Here is a 17,139-nt window from a genome sequence, read left to right on the forward strand (position 1 = left end):
GCTTACCCGATTTACTTTTGTGTTCTCCAAAATTACTTTCACCAGTTCTTTCACAAGTTCGTCCACTCTCTTAATACACTGCGCAAGGACCAGCTTTGGCAATTTACCATCATGCAACAAGTGGACAAGAGTCTGTGCTGTTTCCCTCAGTAAAGGTGCTGGGGGAAGAGATCTAGATTTCGTACAGAAGACTAACAAACTCTTAGCAAGATCGGAGACTGAATCTGTCACTACAGAGTAGTCACTGCTGACAGTCAATATTTCTGCTGTCGGAGTTCTATCAGTTGCAATCTTTCTCATTCTTATTAAACTCTGTAGAAACTGTGTGTGAAAATTGAGCACTTTCTCTTTCTCTTGTAATTCTTCTCTGTTGGAAATATTTGGTTCAGGATGAAACAAGGTGGAATTGACTAATGTCTTATTTTTTTCATGAATTCGTGAATAAGAATCAAGGTATCCCAAGCTCTGATTTGCTAATCGATCACGAGTATCTGATCCTTGTCCATTAGATATATCACAACCAGAATCTTCTAGATGAACAGACTCACTCCTAAATTCCAGAGAATCTTGAGGTGGATTATCTATGCAAAAAGCAGAGTCAGCTCCTGGAAAATATAATATAATATATATAATATAATATATATTTTCATGTACTCCACAAGTTTAAGATATGATTTACAATACTTTGCAATTCCCAAGTTAAATTAGAAGAGGGACTCTTCAATGAATACAAACTTCTCTTGAGATCTGGGCCGGGATTCTCCCCTACCCGGCGGGGCGGGGGGGGTCGCAGCGGGATGGAGTGGCATGAACCACTCCGGCGTTGGGCCGCCCCAAAGGTGCAAATTTCTCTGCACATATAGGGGCCAAGCCCTAACCTTGAGGCTAGGCCCACGCCGGAGTGGTTGGCGCCCCGCCGGCCAGCGCGAAAGGCCTTTGGCGCCATGCCAGCCGGGACCGAAGGGACTTTGCCGGCCGGCGGAAGTGCGCGCATGTGCCGGAGCGTCAGCGGCTGCTGACATCATCCCCGCGCATGCGATGGGGGGGGGTCACTTCCGCGTCTGCCATCGTGAAGACTATGGAGAACGTGGAAGGACGAGAGTGCCCCCATGGCACAGGCCCTCCCGCCGACCGGTGGGCCCCTATCGCGGGCCAGGCCACCTTGAGGGCACCCCCCAGGGGCAGATCGCCCCGCGCCCCCCCCCCCCCCCCAAGGACCCTGGAGCCTGCCCGCGCCACTTGGTCCCACCGGTAAGGTAGGTGGTTTGATTCCCGCCGGCGGGACCGGCATGACAACAGCGGGACTTCGGCCAATTGCGGTCCGGAGAATCGCCGGGGGGGGCCGAGCCGACCGGCGCGGCGTGATTCCCACTACCGCCGAATCTCTGGTGCCGGAGACTTTGGGAGACGGCGGGGCGGGTTTCACGCCGGCCCCCGACGATTCTCCGACCCGGCGGAGGGGGGGTGGGTCAGAGAATCTACTATTGCACATATTGTTAAGCACAAGTGCTATTTGGAATTGAAGATCAAACTTCTTTCCTTTACAATAATAAAATATTCCACGATAAGCTGCAAAGTTGAGTGAACAGTCCATCCGTATATCGATCGCTTCCCATTTAGGCTGAAGCGGTACAATATAAAGGCATGCAGGCCAAACCTAGTTCTTCTCATCATTCACAAAATTCATGATACGCAACAACACATTTGAAACAGCAAGCCAATGGTACCATAATTTGATTAAACCTAGGGGATTTATGCTTTCTATTTTTGATTATCATATAATTTGTACAGTTGTAATAAATTGTACTTTTCATTAAACAAGTCAAATAAATCATGTTTTATGACGGGCTTGTAGAGATCAGGCATGTCATGGAAATTACTACTACTGTACCTTTTTCTGTATAAAGACACTGAAATAAATGCACTGCGGGTAATGTGTTAGATTCTGCTCCTACACAAAGACTCATAAAGGTTAGTTCAGCTGAGAATATCAGGGTTATAATGTTGTAACCCTCTCAGTTACAGCACTACGCTCCCACCGAACATGTTGAAAATTGAGGATTATAAAATGGTCCTTTCTCTGCTGCAGACAACAGGGATGACTATGTTGAAAATGTAATCCACAGGGGCAGCACGGTAGCACAGTGGGTTAGCCCTGCTGCCTGACGGCGCTGATGTCCCAGGATCGATCCCGGCTCTGGGTCACTGTCCGTGTGGAGTTAGCACATTCTCCCCGTGTTTGCTTGGGTTTCGCCCGCACAACCCAAAGATGTGCAGGGCAGGTAAATTGGCCACACTAAATTGCCCCTTAATTGGAAATAAATGAATTGGGTACTCTAAATTTCTTTTTTTTTTTTAAAAAGAAAATGTAATCCACACTGGACCCAGATTAGCATGTAGCCTTCCAGAAAGGACTGGTTAGTTGTTCTGTTCTGAAATTAGTCATGCAGTACAACTGCTCAAAGCATTGAAAGTCTCTCAGTCTCAAGAACAGTTAAATCAAAATTGTGAAAGAAAGACAGGCTAATCAAACAGAGTTTGTTAGCATGCTAACAAATGGTAAGAATTTATGCATTTTCTACATCTTAACACAACAGATGATTGATGTGGAGATGCCGGCGTTGGACTGGGGTGAGCACAGTAAGAAGTCTTACAACACCAGGTTAAAGTCCAACAGGTTTGTTTCAAATCACTAGCTTTCGGAGCACTTCTCCTTCCTCAGGTAAATGAAGATGTATGTTCCAGAAACATTTATATAGACAAAGCTAGAGATGCTGGACAATGCTAAGAATGCAAGCATTTGCAGGCAATTAAATCTTTACAGATGCAGAAATAGGGGTAACCCCAGGTGAAAGAGGTGTGAATTGTATCAAGCCAGGACAGTTGGTAGGATTTCGTAAGGCCAGGCGGTGGGGGATGAATGTAATGCGACATGAATCCCAGGTCTCGGTTGAGGCCGCACTCATGTGTGCAGAACTTGGCTATAAGTTTCTGCTCAGCGATTCTGCGTTGTCACGTATCCTGAAGGCATCCTTGGAAAACGCTTACCCGGAGATCAGAGGCTGAATGCCCTTGACTGCTGAAGTGTTCCCCGACTGGAAGGGAACATTCCTGCCTGGTGATTGTCGCGCGATGTCCGTTCAACAGATGATTGGCAGTTAGATTTAATTATGAACATTTGTACACAAATTCCTTTCAGGGAAATATAGGTACTAAATGTGCAGCAAATAGTAGGGTTGAGCCCACTGAGATATAGATATACACTCAGACTCAGTAAGGACAGATTAATCCTTGGGACAGATTAATCTCACACAAGTTTTTATTATGGATGCTAGGTTAGGCTCAGTTTATTAAGAAAGCTGAAATGTTATTTTTTCCATTATTTTTGGATGTGATTTCATGAAAATGTTTCTAAGCATGGTAGCAAGAGGGAATTGTCATGAGCCCCTCACCGCTATCGAACGTTAACTGGTCCATTTAATAAGGCCCCACGGGATTCACGCCTCAAATCATGCTTCACCGGTTATTTCGCCTGAGATTGCACTCGCCAGCTCCCTCCTAACAAGTGACAGCAGCACTTGAACCGCTGTTACACAGCTGACCCCACTCCGCTCGCAACCATGGCACCGAGGCCAGCACCTCGATTCGGAGAAGGCAAACTGGGCAGGCTGCTGGACGCGGTGAAGGCCAGGAAGGATGTCCTGTACCCCAAGGGTCCAGGACGTTCAGCCATCAATGGTAAGCATGACCAGGTGGACATCCACCCAGTGCCGCAAGGTCAATGATCTCCACCAGGCGGCAGCACAGTGGCGCAGTGGATCACACTGGGACTACGGCGCTGAGGACCCGGGTTCGAATCCCGGCCCTGGGTCACTGTCTGTGTGGAGTTTGCACATTTTCCCCATGTCTGCATGGGTTTCACCCCGACAACCCAAAGATGTGCAGGTTAGGTGGATTGGCCATGCTAAATTGCCCCTTAATTGGAAAAAAAAGAATAATTGGGGACTCTAAATCTTTTTTTTTTTTAATGATCTCCACTGGGCCGCTCGGGTGAGTTTGAAATGGGCACCCGCCCCAACCAACCCCCACCCTCCACCTGCATACTCTTGCTCGCCCCATATCCTCCCACCATACTCCCGATACCCTACCCACATATAACCCATTTCCCCATGCTTTCTCCCACAACCTCCCATCGCATGGATAACCAGGTCTGTGGTTTACCGGGATCATAGAATCATAGAATTGACGCGGAGCAGCCAGGACTCGATCCAGCGGACCCACCGTCTCGAGGCAAGCCCCACCCAGGCCTCTGTGGGCACTGACTTGGTGGAGGGGGAGTTGGGTGCCAACCCGGAGCCACCCTAAGGTGTGGCGACAGAAGGCACTAGCCCCACCCCCCCCTCACTTCCCCTCTCACCGCCACGAGAACACGGCGGCATGGTAGGGCATATGCCGGCAAGTGTGCCAGGGCCCTCCAGCCTCAAAGCCCCCAGAGGACGCCTGCCAGGGGCATCAAAGGCCATGGAACGCAGTAGGCAGCAGGCTGTCTCCACTTTTGATGTGCATCCTGGGGGCACATACGATGACGCAGCAGTAGAGCAGGGAGGGCTAGGCAGGTGGAGGATCACGGAGAGGACACGGGGGATGGGGGCGAGTTGGGCAGCACCATTTGGAGAGTGGAGCAGTTGGGGACACATTTGTACACATTAAAGTCTGTTGGCCTCTCTCAGTACGACGATTCTGTTCCTTTGTTCGGCAATGCAGGCCAAGCACCAATTCCCTGCCCCGTCCCCCGGTCAGTTGGATCCTGGGCTTCTTACCCTGCACCCCACTTCCCCTCCCCCGGCACACCATGTGGAGCACTCAGTAGACATGCCCCTCCCCCTCCCCCGCACCCGGGCCCCGTAGGTGCGGGGCTACTGTCGGTGTGGCTCTAGGTGGTCCTCCAGAGGCTGGCTGCCGCTTGGGTGGGGTGTTCGGGGGCGGAGTGTGCATTTATACGGCCAGTGTCACTATGTAGAACCAGGGGCCGGGGTGGATGGTCAGCAAGATGGCCGCTGGAATGGTGGTCGGTGCATGGGCACCGCCAATCCCCCGGCCCTGGCAGGTACTCCCCCCGCTGCAGCCAGCACGGCCGGTGTCCGAGCCGGCAGCCCGCAGTCACTCCACGACATTTCATACCGCCTCTCTCTCGCTCAGCAGCCAGGACACCAAGTTCACTATTTCTAAAACCAGAAATGAACCACGCCGTCAGGAAATCGGCCCATCGGAGGCACTAAATCGCAGAGGTCCCAGAACATTGGGCATCAGGCCCACTAATGACATGCCTACTGTATTTTCAGGTCACGTGGCGAGTGCCACATTTACGCAATTTTTGGGGGGCCAGAGAATCCCAATTTGGGGTCAAACTGGTTATTCTCCGCCCAAATGCGTTTCCCGATTTCAGCATCAGCTAATGGAGAATCCAGCCCAGGATCTGGCTGATGTCATTAATTGACTTACAAACAGTATTCAACAAAAATGACAAGAGACCGTGATACTATGCTGGAAAAATACTATGCTGGAATGGTGATACCGCAAGATGGATCACAAATTGTTTAAAGGACAATAGGGGTGGTTTTAAATTCGATTAGTTTCCAATGGATATGACCATGAGCAGGATAATGGAACACACCATTACAAGGGGACATAAATTTAAGATAAATGGTGGAAGATATAGAGGGGATGTCAGAGGTAGGTTCTTTACCCAGAGAGTAGTGGGGGCATGGAATGCACTGCCTGTGGAAGTAGTTGAGTCGGAAAAGTTAGGGACCTTCAAGCGGCTATTGGATAGGTACATGGATTAGGGTAGAATAATGGAGTGTAGGTTGACTTCTTCAGGGCAGCACGGTAGCATTGTGGATAGCACAATTGCTTCACAGCTCCAGGGTCCCAAGTTCGATTTCGACTTGGGTCGCTGTCTGTGTGGAGTCTACACATCCTCCCCGTGACTGCGTGGGTTTCCTCCGGGTACTCCGGTTTCCTCCCACAGTCCAAAGATGTGCAGGTTGGGTGGATTGGCCATGAAAAATTGTCCAAAATTCTATGATTATCCTAGGACAAAAGTTCGGCGCAACATCGTGGGCCGAAGGGCCTGTTCTGTGCTGTATTTCTCTATCTATCTATCTATCTATCTAGCACTTTTCCAGGAGACACATCCGGAGTGAGACTCATCCAGAGTGGGGGATTGAAGCTCGGTAATTTGGTGCAGTGAGGTAAATCAGCAAAGGTAAGTGGAAAATCTAATTCTGCTGTTTTTCAGTTAAAAGTGCAGTGTGGAGCTTAGTGTCTGATTGGTTGAAGCTGCCCCCACCCTAATTGCTGAGAGGCAGTTATCTGTCAATCACCTGAGGCCTGTTTAGGGGCACATTGTATTCTTCTCTTTGAAGTTAAGGTATTGTTTGAGTCATCGGTTAGCTGAGGTCTGTATAAAAGACAGACAGACAGCGCACACAGTAAGCGAGCACTTTTCCAGGAGACACAGCCGGAATGAGACTCATCCAGAGTGGGGGATTGAAACTTGGTAATTTGGTGCAGTGAGGTAATTCGGTGCAGAGTGTGAGGAGGTGCTTTTTAACCCTGGTAAGTGACTGGTAAGTAGTCTCTCTTTTTCTTTTCATTGTCTAATTTATTTATTGTTATTTTGAAATTCTAGTTGTTTAAGTTTACCAAGGGTTTAAGACATGGCAGGAGATCCCAGACCCGTGTCATGCTCCTCGTGTGCGATGTGGGAGCTCAGGGACACGTCCACTGTCCCTGGCTCCTTCACGTGCAAGAAGTGTGTTCAGTAGGTGCAGCTCTTGTTAGACCGCTTGACGGCTCTGGAGCTGCGGATGGACTCACTTTGGAGCATCCGCGATGCTGAGGAGGTAGTGGATAGCACGTTTAGCGAGTTGGTCACACCGCAGGTGAAAATTAATGAGGGAGATAGAAAATGGGTGACCAAAAGAAAGAGCAAGAGTAGGAAGGCAGTGCAGTGTCCCCTGCGGTCATCTCCCTACAAAACAGATATACCGCTTTGGATACTGTTGAGGGAGATGGCTCACCAGGGGAAGGCAGCAGCAGCCAGGTTCATGGCACCGTGGCTGGCTCTGCTGCACAGCAGGGCAGGAAGAAAAATGGCAGGGCTATAGTGATAGGGGACTCGATCGTAAGGGGAATAGACAGGCGGTTCTGTGGACGCAATCGAGACTCCAGGATGGTATGTTGCCTCCCTGGTGCAAGGGTCAAGGATGTCTCGGAGCGGCTGCAGGACATTCTGGGGGGGGGGGGGGGGGGGGGGGGTGAACAGCCAGCTGTCGTGGTGCACAAAGGCACCAACGATATAGGTAAAAAACGGGATGAGGTCCTACAAGCGGAATTCAGGGAGTTAGGAGTTAAACTAAAAAGTAGGACCTCAAAGGTAGTAATCTCAGGATTGCTACCAGTGCCACGAGCTAGTCAGAGTAGGAATGTCAGGATAGATAGGATGAATGCGTGGCTCGAGAGATGGTGCAAGAGGGAGGGATTCAAATTCCTTGGGCATTGAGACCGGTTCTGGGGGAGGTGGGACCAGTACAAACCGGACGGTCTGCACCTGGGCAGGACTGGAACCGATGTCCTGGGGGGGGGGGGGTTTCTAGAGCTGTTGGGGAGGTTTTAAACTAATGTGGCAGGGGGATGGGAACCGATGCAGGAAGTTGGAAGGTAGTAAAACAGGGACAGAAGCAAAAGGAAGTAAGGGGAAAAGTGCAAGGCAGAGAAGACATAGTCAAAAATCCATAAGGGCGACAGTACAAGGTACAGTGACTGAGGGGAGCTCAGTGAATAGGCCCAGTAATAACAAAAGGAATAAAACTGGAGATGTTAAGATTCAAAACAGAGGCAAAAAAACCAACATAAGTGTACTTACCTGAATGCTCGTAGTATTTGGAATAAAGTAAATGAGTTGATGGCACAAATCATCGTAAATGACTATGATTTAGTGGCCATTACTGAAACATGGTTAAAGGATGGTCACGACTGGGAGTTAAATATCCGAGGGTATCAAACTATTCGGAAGGACAGAGTGGATGGTAAGGGAGGTGGTGTTGCTCTGTTATTTAAGGATGACATCCGGGCAATAGTAAGGGATGACATTGGTGCTATGGAGGATAAGGTTGAATCCATTTGGGTGGAAATCAGGAATAGTAAGGCGAAAAAGTCACTGATAGGAGTAGTCTATCGGCCACCAAATAGTAACGTTATGGTGGGGCAGGCAATAAACAAAGAAATAACTGATGCATGTAGAAATGGTACAGCAGTTATCATGGGGGATTTTAATCTACATGTCGATTGGTTTAACCAGGTCGGTCAAGGCAACCTTGAGGAGGAGTTTATAGAATGTATTCGCGATAGTTTCCTAGAACAGTATGTAATGGAACCTACGAGGGAACAAGCGGTCCTAGATCTTGTCCTGTGTAATGAGACAGGATTGATTCATGATCTCATAGTTAGGGATCCTCTCGGAAGGAGCGATCACAATATGGTGGAATTTAAAATACAGATGGAGGGTGAGAAAGTAAAATCAAATAGTAGTGTTTTGTGTTTAAACAAAGGAGATTACAAGGGGATGAGAGAAGAACTAGCTAAGGTAGACTGGGAGCTAAGACTTTATGGTGGAACAGTTGAGGAACAGTGGAGAACCTTCCAAGCGATTTTTCACAGTGCTCAGCAAAGGTTTATACCAACAAAAAGGAAGGACGGAAGAAAGAGGGAAAATCGACTGTGGATATCTAAGGAAATAAGGGAGAGTATCAAATTGAAGGAAAAAGCATATAAAGTGGCAAAGATTGCTGGGAGATTAGAGGACTGGGAAATCTTTAGGGGGCAACAGAAAGCTACTAAAAAAGCTATAAAGAAGAGTAAGATAGAGTATGAGAGTAAACTTGCTCAGAATATAAAAACAGACAGTAAAAGTTTTTACAATATATAAGACAAAAAAGAGTGGCTAAGGTAAATATTGGTCCTTTAGAGGATGAGAAGGGAGTTTTAATAATGGGAAATGAGGAAATGGCTGAGGAACTGAACAGGTTTTTTGGGTCGGTCTTCACAGTGGAAGACACAAATAACATGCCAGTGACTGATAGAAATGAGGGTATGACAGGTGAGGACCTTGAAATGATTGTTATCACTAAGGAGGGAGTGATGGGCAAGCTAATGGGGCTAAAGGTAGACAAGTCTCCTGGCCCTGATGGAATGCATCCCAGAGTGCTAAAAGAGATGGCTAGGGAAATTGCAGATGCACTAGTGATAATTTACCGAAATTCACTAGACTCTGGGGTGGTCCCGGTGGATTGGAAATTAGCAAACGTGACGCCACTGTTTAAAAAAGGAGGTAGGCAGAAAGCAGGAAATTATAGGCCAGTGAGTTTAACTTCGGTAGTAGGGAAGATGCTGGAATCTATCATCAAGGAAGAAATTGCGAGGCATCTGGATAGAAGTTGTCCCATTGGGCAGACGCAGCATGGGTTCATAAAGGGCAGGTCATGCCTAACTAATTTAGTGGAATTTTTTGAGGACATTACCAGTGCAGTAGATAACGGGGAGCCGATGGATGTGGTATATCTGGATTTCCAGAAAGCCTTTGACAAGGTGCCACACAAAAGGTTGCTGCATAAGATAAAGATGCATGGCATTAAGGGTAAAGTAGTAGCATGGATAGAGGATTGGTTAATTAATAGAAAGCAAAGAGTTGGGATTAATGGGTGTTTCTCTGGTTGGCAATCAGTAGCTAGTGGTGTCCCTCAGGGATCCGTGTTGGGCCCACAATTGTTCACAATTTACATAGATGATTTGGAGTTGGGGACCAAGGGCAATGTGTCCAAGTTTGCAGATGACACTAAGATGAGTGGTAAAGCGAAAAGTGCAGAGGATACTGGAAGTCTGCAGAGGGATTTGGATAGGTTAAGTGAATGGGCTAGGGTCTGGCAGATAGAATACAATGTTGACAAATGTGAGGTTATCCATTTTGATAGGAATAACAGCAAACAGGATTATTATTTAAATGATAAAATATTAAAGCATGCCGCTGTTCAGAGAGACTTGGGTGTGCTAGTGCATGAGTCACAGAAGGTTGATTTACAGGTGCAACAGGTGATTAAGAAGGCAAATGGAATTTTGTCCTTCATTGCTAGAGGGATGGAGTTTAAGACTAGGGAGGTTATGTTGCAATTGTATAAGGTTTTAGTGCGGCCACACCTGGAGTATTGTGTTCAGTTTGGGTCTCCTTACTTGAGAAAGGATGTACTGGCGCTGGAGGGTGTGCAGAGGAGATTCACTAGGTTAATCCCAGAGCTGAAGGGGTTGGATTATGAGGAGAGGTTGAGTAGACTGGGACTGTACTCGTTGGAATTTAGAAGGATGAGGGGGGATCTTATAGAAACACATAAAATTATGAAGGGAATAGATAGGATAGATGCGGGCAGGTTGTTTCCACTGGCGGGTGACAGCAGAACTAGGGGACATAGCCTCAAAATAAGGGGAAGTAGATTTAGGACTGAGTTTAGGAGGAAATTCTTCACCCAAAGGGTTGTGAATCTATGGAATTCCTTGCCCAGTGAAGCAGTTGAGGCTCCTTCATTACATGTTTTTAAGGTAAAGATAGATCGTTTTTTGAAGAATAAAGGGATTAAGGGTTATGGTGTTCAGGCCGGAAAGTGGAGCTGAGTCCACAAAAGATCAGCCATGATCTAATTGAATGGCGGAGCAGGCGCGAGGGGCCAGATGGCCTACTCCTGCTCCTAGTTCTTATGTTCTTATGTTATAAAACTACAGATTGACTTAAATCCTCATGTGCAATGCCGCAGCAGATCAACTAATTATAATAGTCGCCATTAACCTTGAGTAGTAAAGTTAATTTTCTGGAGTAAATTATACCCAAATTAACTGCCCCTTCCCTCCAGTCAACTATAATTCTACACACAAGACGCAAAGATTAAAAACGTTAGCTCCTTATCATACAGGTCATAGAGTGTCAGTCAGCATGGCAGCTGATTATTGAACTAAATCAATTAGGTTGCTAAATAAATGGAGCACTGTGATTATGCTTACTGTAGTGGTGTTCAGTCGGTCTGAGTCAAATGCAAGCCTTTTTAGTGACTTTCAGAACTCCTTGCATAATATGATACAGTAAAGGTGTACAAGCTGCGATGTCCCCAAGTTTGCTGGTACATATGGGTCTGTCCAACACTCAACTGATCGAGATGCTGATCATGTGCTCTCTTACATCACTGTGTGGATGATACTTGTTGTGGAAATTATAATAAAGACAAATTCTTCGAGCTTCGATTGAGGAAATTTATTTGGCACAAATATTTGCGGAGTACTCGGAATTATACAGTTGAAAACCATTGTATTTATCGTGTGAAATAAACAACTCTGAAAACCTTGGGAACATACGCAAGAGGAAATACGAATGCTTTGCCCTTGGTTTAAAAACAATTCTCGTACACATTTGTTATCTTTCGGGTGAAAATGTGGCATGACAATGTGTTACCATAACAACACGGAGAACAAAATATTAAGCAGTATGTTTTTCCGTCACTTGACCTTATTTTGTTCAGAAATTAATGTATGCTCTAAGTGGGGAACTAATCCTCACATTAATTTTCCTTCCACAGTACTGTGCACAGCCCCATGTCAACTGTATATGTGCCAGACCCTTATACTACACCTCCCCCAAGTCTTTATCAAATGTATTTAAGTGATTATAGCTTATCTTGTCTTAATGTTTCCTCTTGCGGGAGAATCTAGAACTTGGGGTCACTGTTTAAAAACAAGAGCTTGCTTATCTAAGATAGGGATAGAAGATTTTTTTCTCTCAGAGGGTCGTTAGAACACCCTACATCAATGGGCAGTGGAAGCAGAGTCTTTGAATGTTTTCAAGACAGACGTGGATAGATTAATAAATAAGGGGTGAAGCGTGAGCGGGGGTAGGCAGGAGGTTACAGTCAGATCAGCCTTGATCATATTGAATGGCAGAGCAGGCTTAGAGGACCAATTGGTCTACTTCTGCTAATAATTTATATGTTTCTATATGTTAGCACTGCTGACTCAGCGCCAGGGTTCAATTCCAGCTTTGGGAGATTGAATGTGTGGATCTGCATGCTCTTCTTGTGTCTGCATAGGTTTCATCCGGTTGCTCCGGTTTCCTCCCACAGTCCAAAGATGTGCAGATTAGGTGGATTGGCCATCCTAAATTACCCACTAGAATCCAAGGATGTGGAGGTTGGGTTAAGGGGTTATTGGATATGGCGGGAGAGTGGGCTTTGATGGGGTGCTCTTTCAGAGAATTGGTGCATACTCGATGCCCAAATGGCCTCGTTCTGCACTATGGGGATTCTATGTTGTTATTATGATCGTACATTTACATTGTCATTGCTAGATTATCACTCCCCCATCTCTCCCTCCAAATCCCTGCCAAGTCCTTGAATTCAAATATTCAGGCGATTTGGAGGTCTTATAACCCTTCCATTTCTCGTTCAAACTACTGTGAGACAGTGGTAGGTCTGCCACAGCTGGTTATTTCTATAGGTTTGGAGGTTGTTCTGGAATCTGGGTTTATTTTCATTCTTTATTTTTATTCCTTCATGATGAACCACATTTGATCGGTTCGACTGTTTGCGCTTGTCGGAGTAGAAAAGCATTGTATTAGTCTCATTATTTATTTCACTTCTTCCATCATCGTGCAGGTCATAGCGATGTCGTCTGCAGAGGATGATGAGCATTCCTGGGACTAGAATAAGATTTTGTGGTGTGGTCACTCTGCATTTTATTGTCGGCAATGGATGGCTGCTACCAGGTCCCAGCATCTTTTGCAGCTTTGGCATGTTGGTTGTGATTTTCAGCATAAATCCAGTGGTTTCAGTATTGACTTGCTGTACCATCATCGGAGCTGGAAGTTGAAGTTGACTGGACTGCTGGTCACTATCTTTTACATCCTTCAATGAAAGCATTGCGGTGAACTCCTTGGTGGTTAGCTGGTCTGACCATTGTAAGTTTTCTGGCACCTGTAACAAACATTGACAAACCTGCTCCTCAAAGAGAAGAGCTGAAGCCCTAGTCAGGAAATTTAGTTTGAGTACTTGTGAATCTGCAGTTCCAGTTCTATATGGTTAATAACAAATTACTGTGGATGCTGGAATATGAAACCAAAGAGAAAATGCTGGAAAATCTTAGCAGGTCTGGAAGCATCTGAAGGGAGAGAAAAAAGCTAATGTTTTCTCTTTTCTCTCCCGACAGATGCTGCCAGACCTGCTGAGATTTTCCAGCATTTTCTTGACATCTTCAGTTCTTCTGTCATTTTGAAGGGCTGCATAGGCATCTCTGCTCAAGAGTGAGAAAGGCTGGTGCGGATGAACATACATCAGCTCACAGGTTTGTTTGCCATCATACGTTGGTTCCTGTTATGGGCCAGGGTTTAGAGAACCCCAAAGTGTATCATGGAGTTCACCTAGAATTATACTTACGACTGGGAGTCAATTCTTCCAGTTCCATAGAATGGTTCATCTGCTGTTCAAAGCCAGAGGTCCTTTAGCTACAGTTCTTTGTCTGACAGGACTGTTACGTTGGCATCTGTGTCAAATGTCTAATTTCAAAATTTGTTAACTGGCCATTGTCTGAAATGTCCCCATTCCAAGATTAGCAACCAAGATCTTTGACCTCACCCAAGAAGCATGGCAGTGCCTCTTCTGGACTTACAGTCTTGACCTCATGGATAATCTTTGGACCTTATGTGGAGAGTTTTCACCTTGCACAATTTGCCGCAGCATCCAATCGTGTTGTACTGAAAGCATTGGGCTGAAATTGCAGGACACTGATCTTGCCTGTAGGGGTGCATTGCTCCACAGCTTTGGCAGGGTTGCTCTGCTGTCTGGTTTGGGTATTGCTTTCCGTGGACTGGTACACCTGTGTCATTGTCGCTTAACGAACTGAACTGTGGGATGGTCTCTGCACCACAGTTTACTGTCTAGACTTAAAACAGTTTGGTGCTGCTCACGGATTGCCTTTTTCTTCGCTTGCAAGAGGTCAGAGTGCATGGTTTCCGATGCCTACCATATTCTGTCTCTGATGAGCTCAGATTTTAAGTCTCCATGTTTGCAACCCTCTGCCATCTTGTACAGACCATGGATAAGTTAATTTGACTGATTCTCCTGGCTCCTGGACTAGCTTGTTAAATTTACTTCTTTTGAGTTGCTTCTTGAATCAAAATACTTTAGCACTTCTTCAAATTTAGTAGATAATTCACTGATACGCTGTTTTGCAATAATGTAATCCACCCTGTTTTGCAATAATGTAATCCACAATCGGGCCACTGAGTAAAGCAGTCTGTTAACCTGCTCTGCTTTTTACTTTCTGTCTAAATCAGAGGTGATGCTGTATCTTATGAATCTTTTTCTCCAAAGCCCTGAATTTTGTGATTGAACTGAGTCTTGGAGTAGTCCCAATTGACTTGGAAATATGGAATTCTGCTCCAAGTCAAACATTTTGAAAGTTTAAGTTCTGCTTTAAGAGCTGTTGGAATTTCAAGAAGGTATCACCATTCACATGGAGACAAAGGAATTTCGATTGCTTGCCAGTTTTCAACGGCTTCACAACTCAACTTGAAAGAAAAATTAACAATGGCATCCTGAATCAACTTATCTTTATTAGTGTTTTGCTTTTTTTGACTCATGCGTCCATCAAATTCGAGTTTCTTGCTGTCTTTTACCGAGTTGAAAAGTCTCGATGTTTCCAAATTATTCAATTAAATCTTTCTCTTTTTTTATTTCACACAAGCTCGGGGGCCACATGTTCAGATTTTGGCTAAGGGATTGGATTTTAGTGTCGGATTTCTCCAAAACTGCACTTCTAACTCTGATTTACCTCCAAAGTTTCTTAGGGCTTGCTGCAGCCTGAAATGTTTAGCTCACGCTTGCAATTTCTGGCGACTCTGCACTTTGAAGCTGGATTTCCAAAGGAGGTTCAATGGAATCTTCTGCTACAGAAGTGCAGTTTAAATTGCTGCCTTCAGCTTCCAAGCCTTTCCTACAAATTATCCTTGCAATTTCTGGCGCTGCATTTCTGCTTTTCAGTTCAGAATGCTTGTCTGAATTTTTCCTCAAACTTACCGCATTTTGGTTTGTCCCTGTATTTTAATTAGGTTTTTTTTGGGGGGGGGGGGTTTCCCTCAAGCTGCCACCATGTTGTGGGGTGTTGGTTACAGTTCGTTAGGTCTGAAGAAGTATTTGCAGCCATACTAAGTTAACTGTGAGCTTTTGTTGACTCTTAGAACTATTTAAAAATATACAGTACTGTACTCAGTCACATATTATCCAAAAGGCACCAGATCCTTGTACTACACTTACCATTATTTGACCTTGAAACAGATTTAATTCGACTTAGAAACAATTCTTGGCGCAGGTGTAACACTTCAGCTTTCCAAGTCTCAGCTTTTAGCTTCCATTCAACCTCCCTCTGACCCAACGTTTTGGCCAAGTGCTCTGCATGCTCTCTGCTGCTCTTCCCTGGAGGGGTACTGCCAATTACAGCCAAAGCCAGTGCCAACTTTGATGTTTTTAGGTACCATGTTAGCACATCTTCATTCAGCTGTTGTCCTATCAGCAAGACAGAAGAAAATATATGATCACAATTCCACATCACCAGTCACAACATCTAACACGGTCATGAAATAAGATTGTGCAACTAAATAGTTAGTCTATTTAACAAAGAAAAAATCTTTCAGCTATGTTCGAAGTTAAAAATATAAACTCCGTTTTGGAAACAATGAAAGGTTAAAATAAGCTACCTACTATTGGAAACTAGATTAAACTACTCTTAAATCGCATAACAATAGTTAGTTTGAATAATGTTTATACTATACTATAATGTGTATTAGTTTGAACAATGTCACTTCCTAGTTGTTTTCAATTTAAAATGAATTATTAGCATCTGTACAGTGTATATAATGAGTAGGATTGCAGTTCAAATGGTGCATTCAGTCCTAAAATAATGATTCATGAGTGAACCAATGAGCCAGAAATTCTAAATAAACATATACATTTAAAACTAGTTACCAAAAAAATACACCTCGAGTAATTCAATTCAAAATAAACAAAATACATATTTTATACCTTAAACTGTTCGAGACAGACTATTTGGGGGAAATTGAGCCTCATGATGTTTTCAATGGTGTTACAAAGCACATCAACAATCCCAAAAGCATTTTAAGGTACATTGTTTCCCACAGTTCAAAATCACATCCTCCACATATGTTACAAGAAATAAAACTGATGTGGATTGAAGACCGAAGCAGTTGAGCTTTCTGAAATCACATCAGGGATATTCCATTGCACAAATTATGTGCTTTTAGGCTGTTTATAACCAGCAGATTAGTCTCATCAAATGCACTAAGGGACGACTCAGAAACACAAATATGGTAGGGACCTCTTTCATCATAACATTTCGCATTGTACAACTCAGCAGAATAAATTTAATCTTTAACTACTAGGTAATATAATGCTAAATTTACTTTACACCCAACATGCTACTGAATTATTTAATATCAATTATATTCAAATATCAATATTCAAAAAAATAAACATCTGAAAAAATAAGCAATCTGAAACTTAAATGATAAAGCCACACCACTTTCAGAGTAATGAGTTTTGTACATTCAAGTTACACTGTTTAAAATGTAGAAGCATTAATAATTGAAGAGAGAGAGCAGGGCAGTATTAGGAGTGTTTACGTCAGTTCAAATATAAAATGAGTAGAAAAACAGGTAACACCAAAAATACCCAGCAGCTGAAGCAGCACCTGCAGAGACGAAGAACAAGAGTAACCGTTTCCAATTGATAACCTTTCATCAGAAGAGGAAAACAATTAAAAGATATAGCAGGTTTTAAACAAGTACAGAGGCAGAGTAACGGAAAGGGAGGGAAGGGAAATTTCATGGGGAGATGAAAAGCAGGGAGACAATTGAAATAACTCAGTGCTGGTGCAATGCCAGGTACAAAGGCTGCCTATGTCCCAACAATGGCTGCGATGTGTCGGCTATTCGCAATAGGCAGAGTAATGACCACGTGCAACCAATCCACTCTC

At 44.8% G+C, this 17,139-nt stretch overlaps 1 protein-coding gene across 4 annotated transcripts in view; it reads right to left on the reverse strand.

Moving 5' to 3' along the window:
- mei4 (meiosis-specific, MEI4 homolog (S. cerevisiae)) overlaps nt 1-17,139 on the reverse strand; it is a 338,515-nt gene that overhangs the window by 304,185 nt on the left and 17,191 nt on the right. For all 4 annotated transcript variants that reach the window (XM_038802821.1, XM_038802812.1, XM_038802840.1 and 1 more), the window contains exons 2-3: nt 15,405-15,653; nt 7-605 (exon numbers count right to left, since the gene is read on the reverse strand). In XM_038802821.1, coding sequence (XP_038658749.1) covers nt 7-605; nt 15,405-15,653 — 848 coding nt within the window. The remainder of the gene's footprint in view (nt 1-6; nt 606-15,404; nt 15,654-17,139) is intronic.

This window comes from Scyliorhinus canicula, chromosome 1 (assembly GCF_902713615.1).
Source record: "Scyliorhinus canicula chromosome 1, sScyCan1.1, whole genome shotgun sequence".
Classification (NCBI taxonomy): domain Eukaryota; kingdom Metazoa; phylum Chordata; class Chondrichthyes; order Carcharhiniformes; family Scyliorhinidae; genus Scyliorhinus; species Scyliorhinus canicula.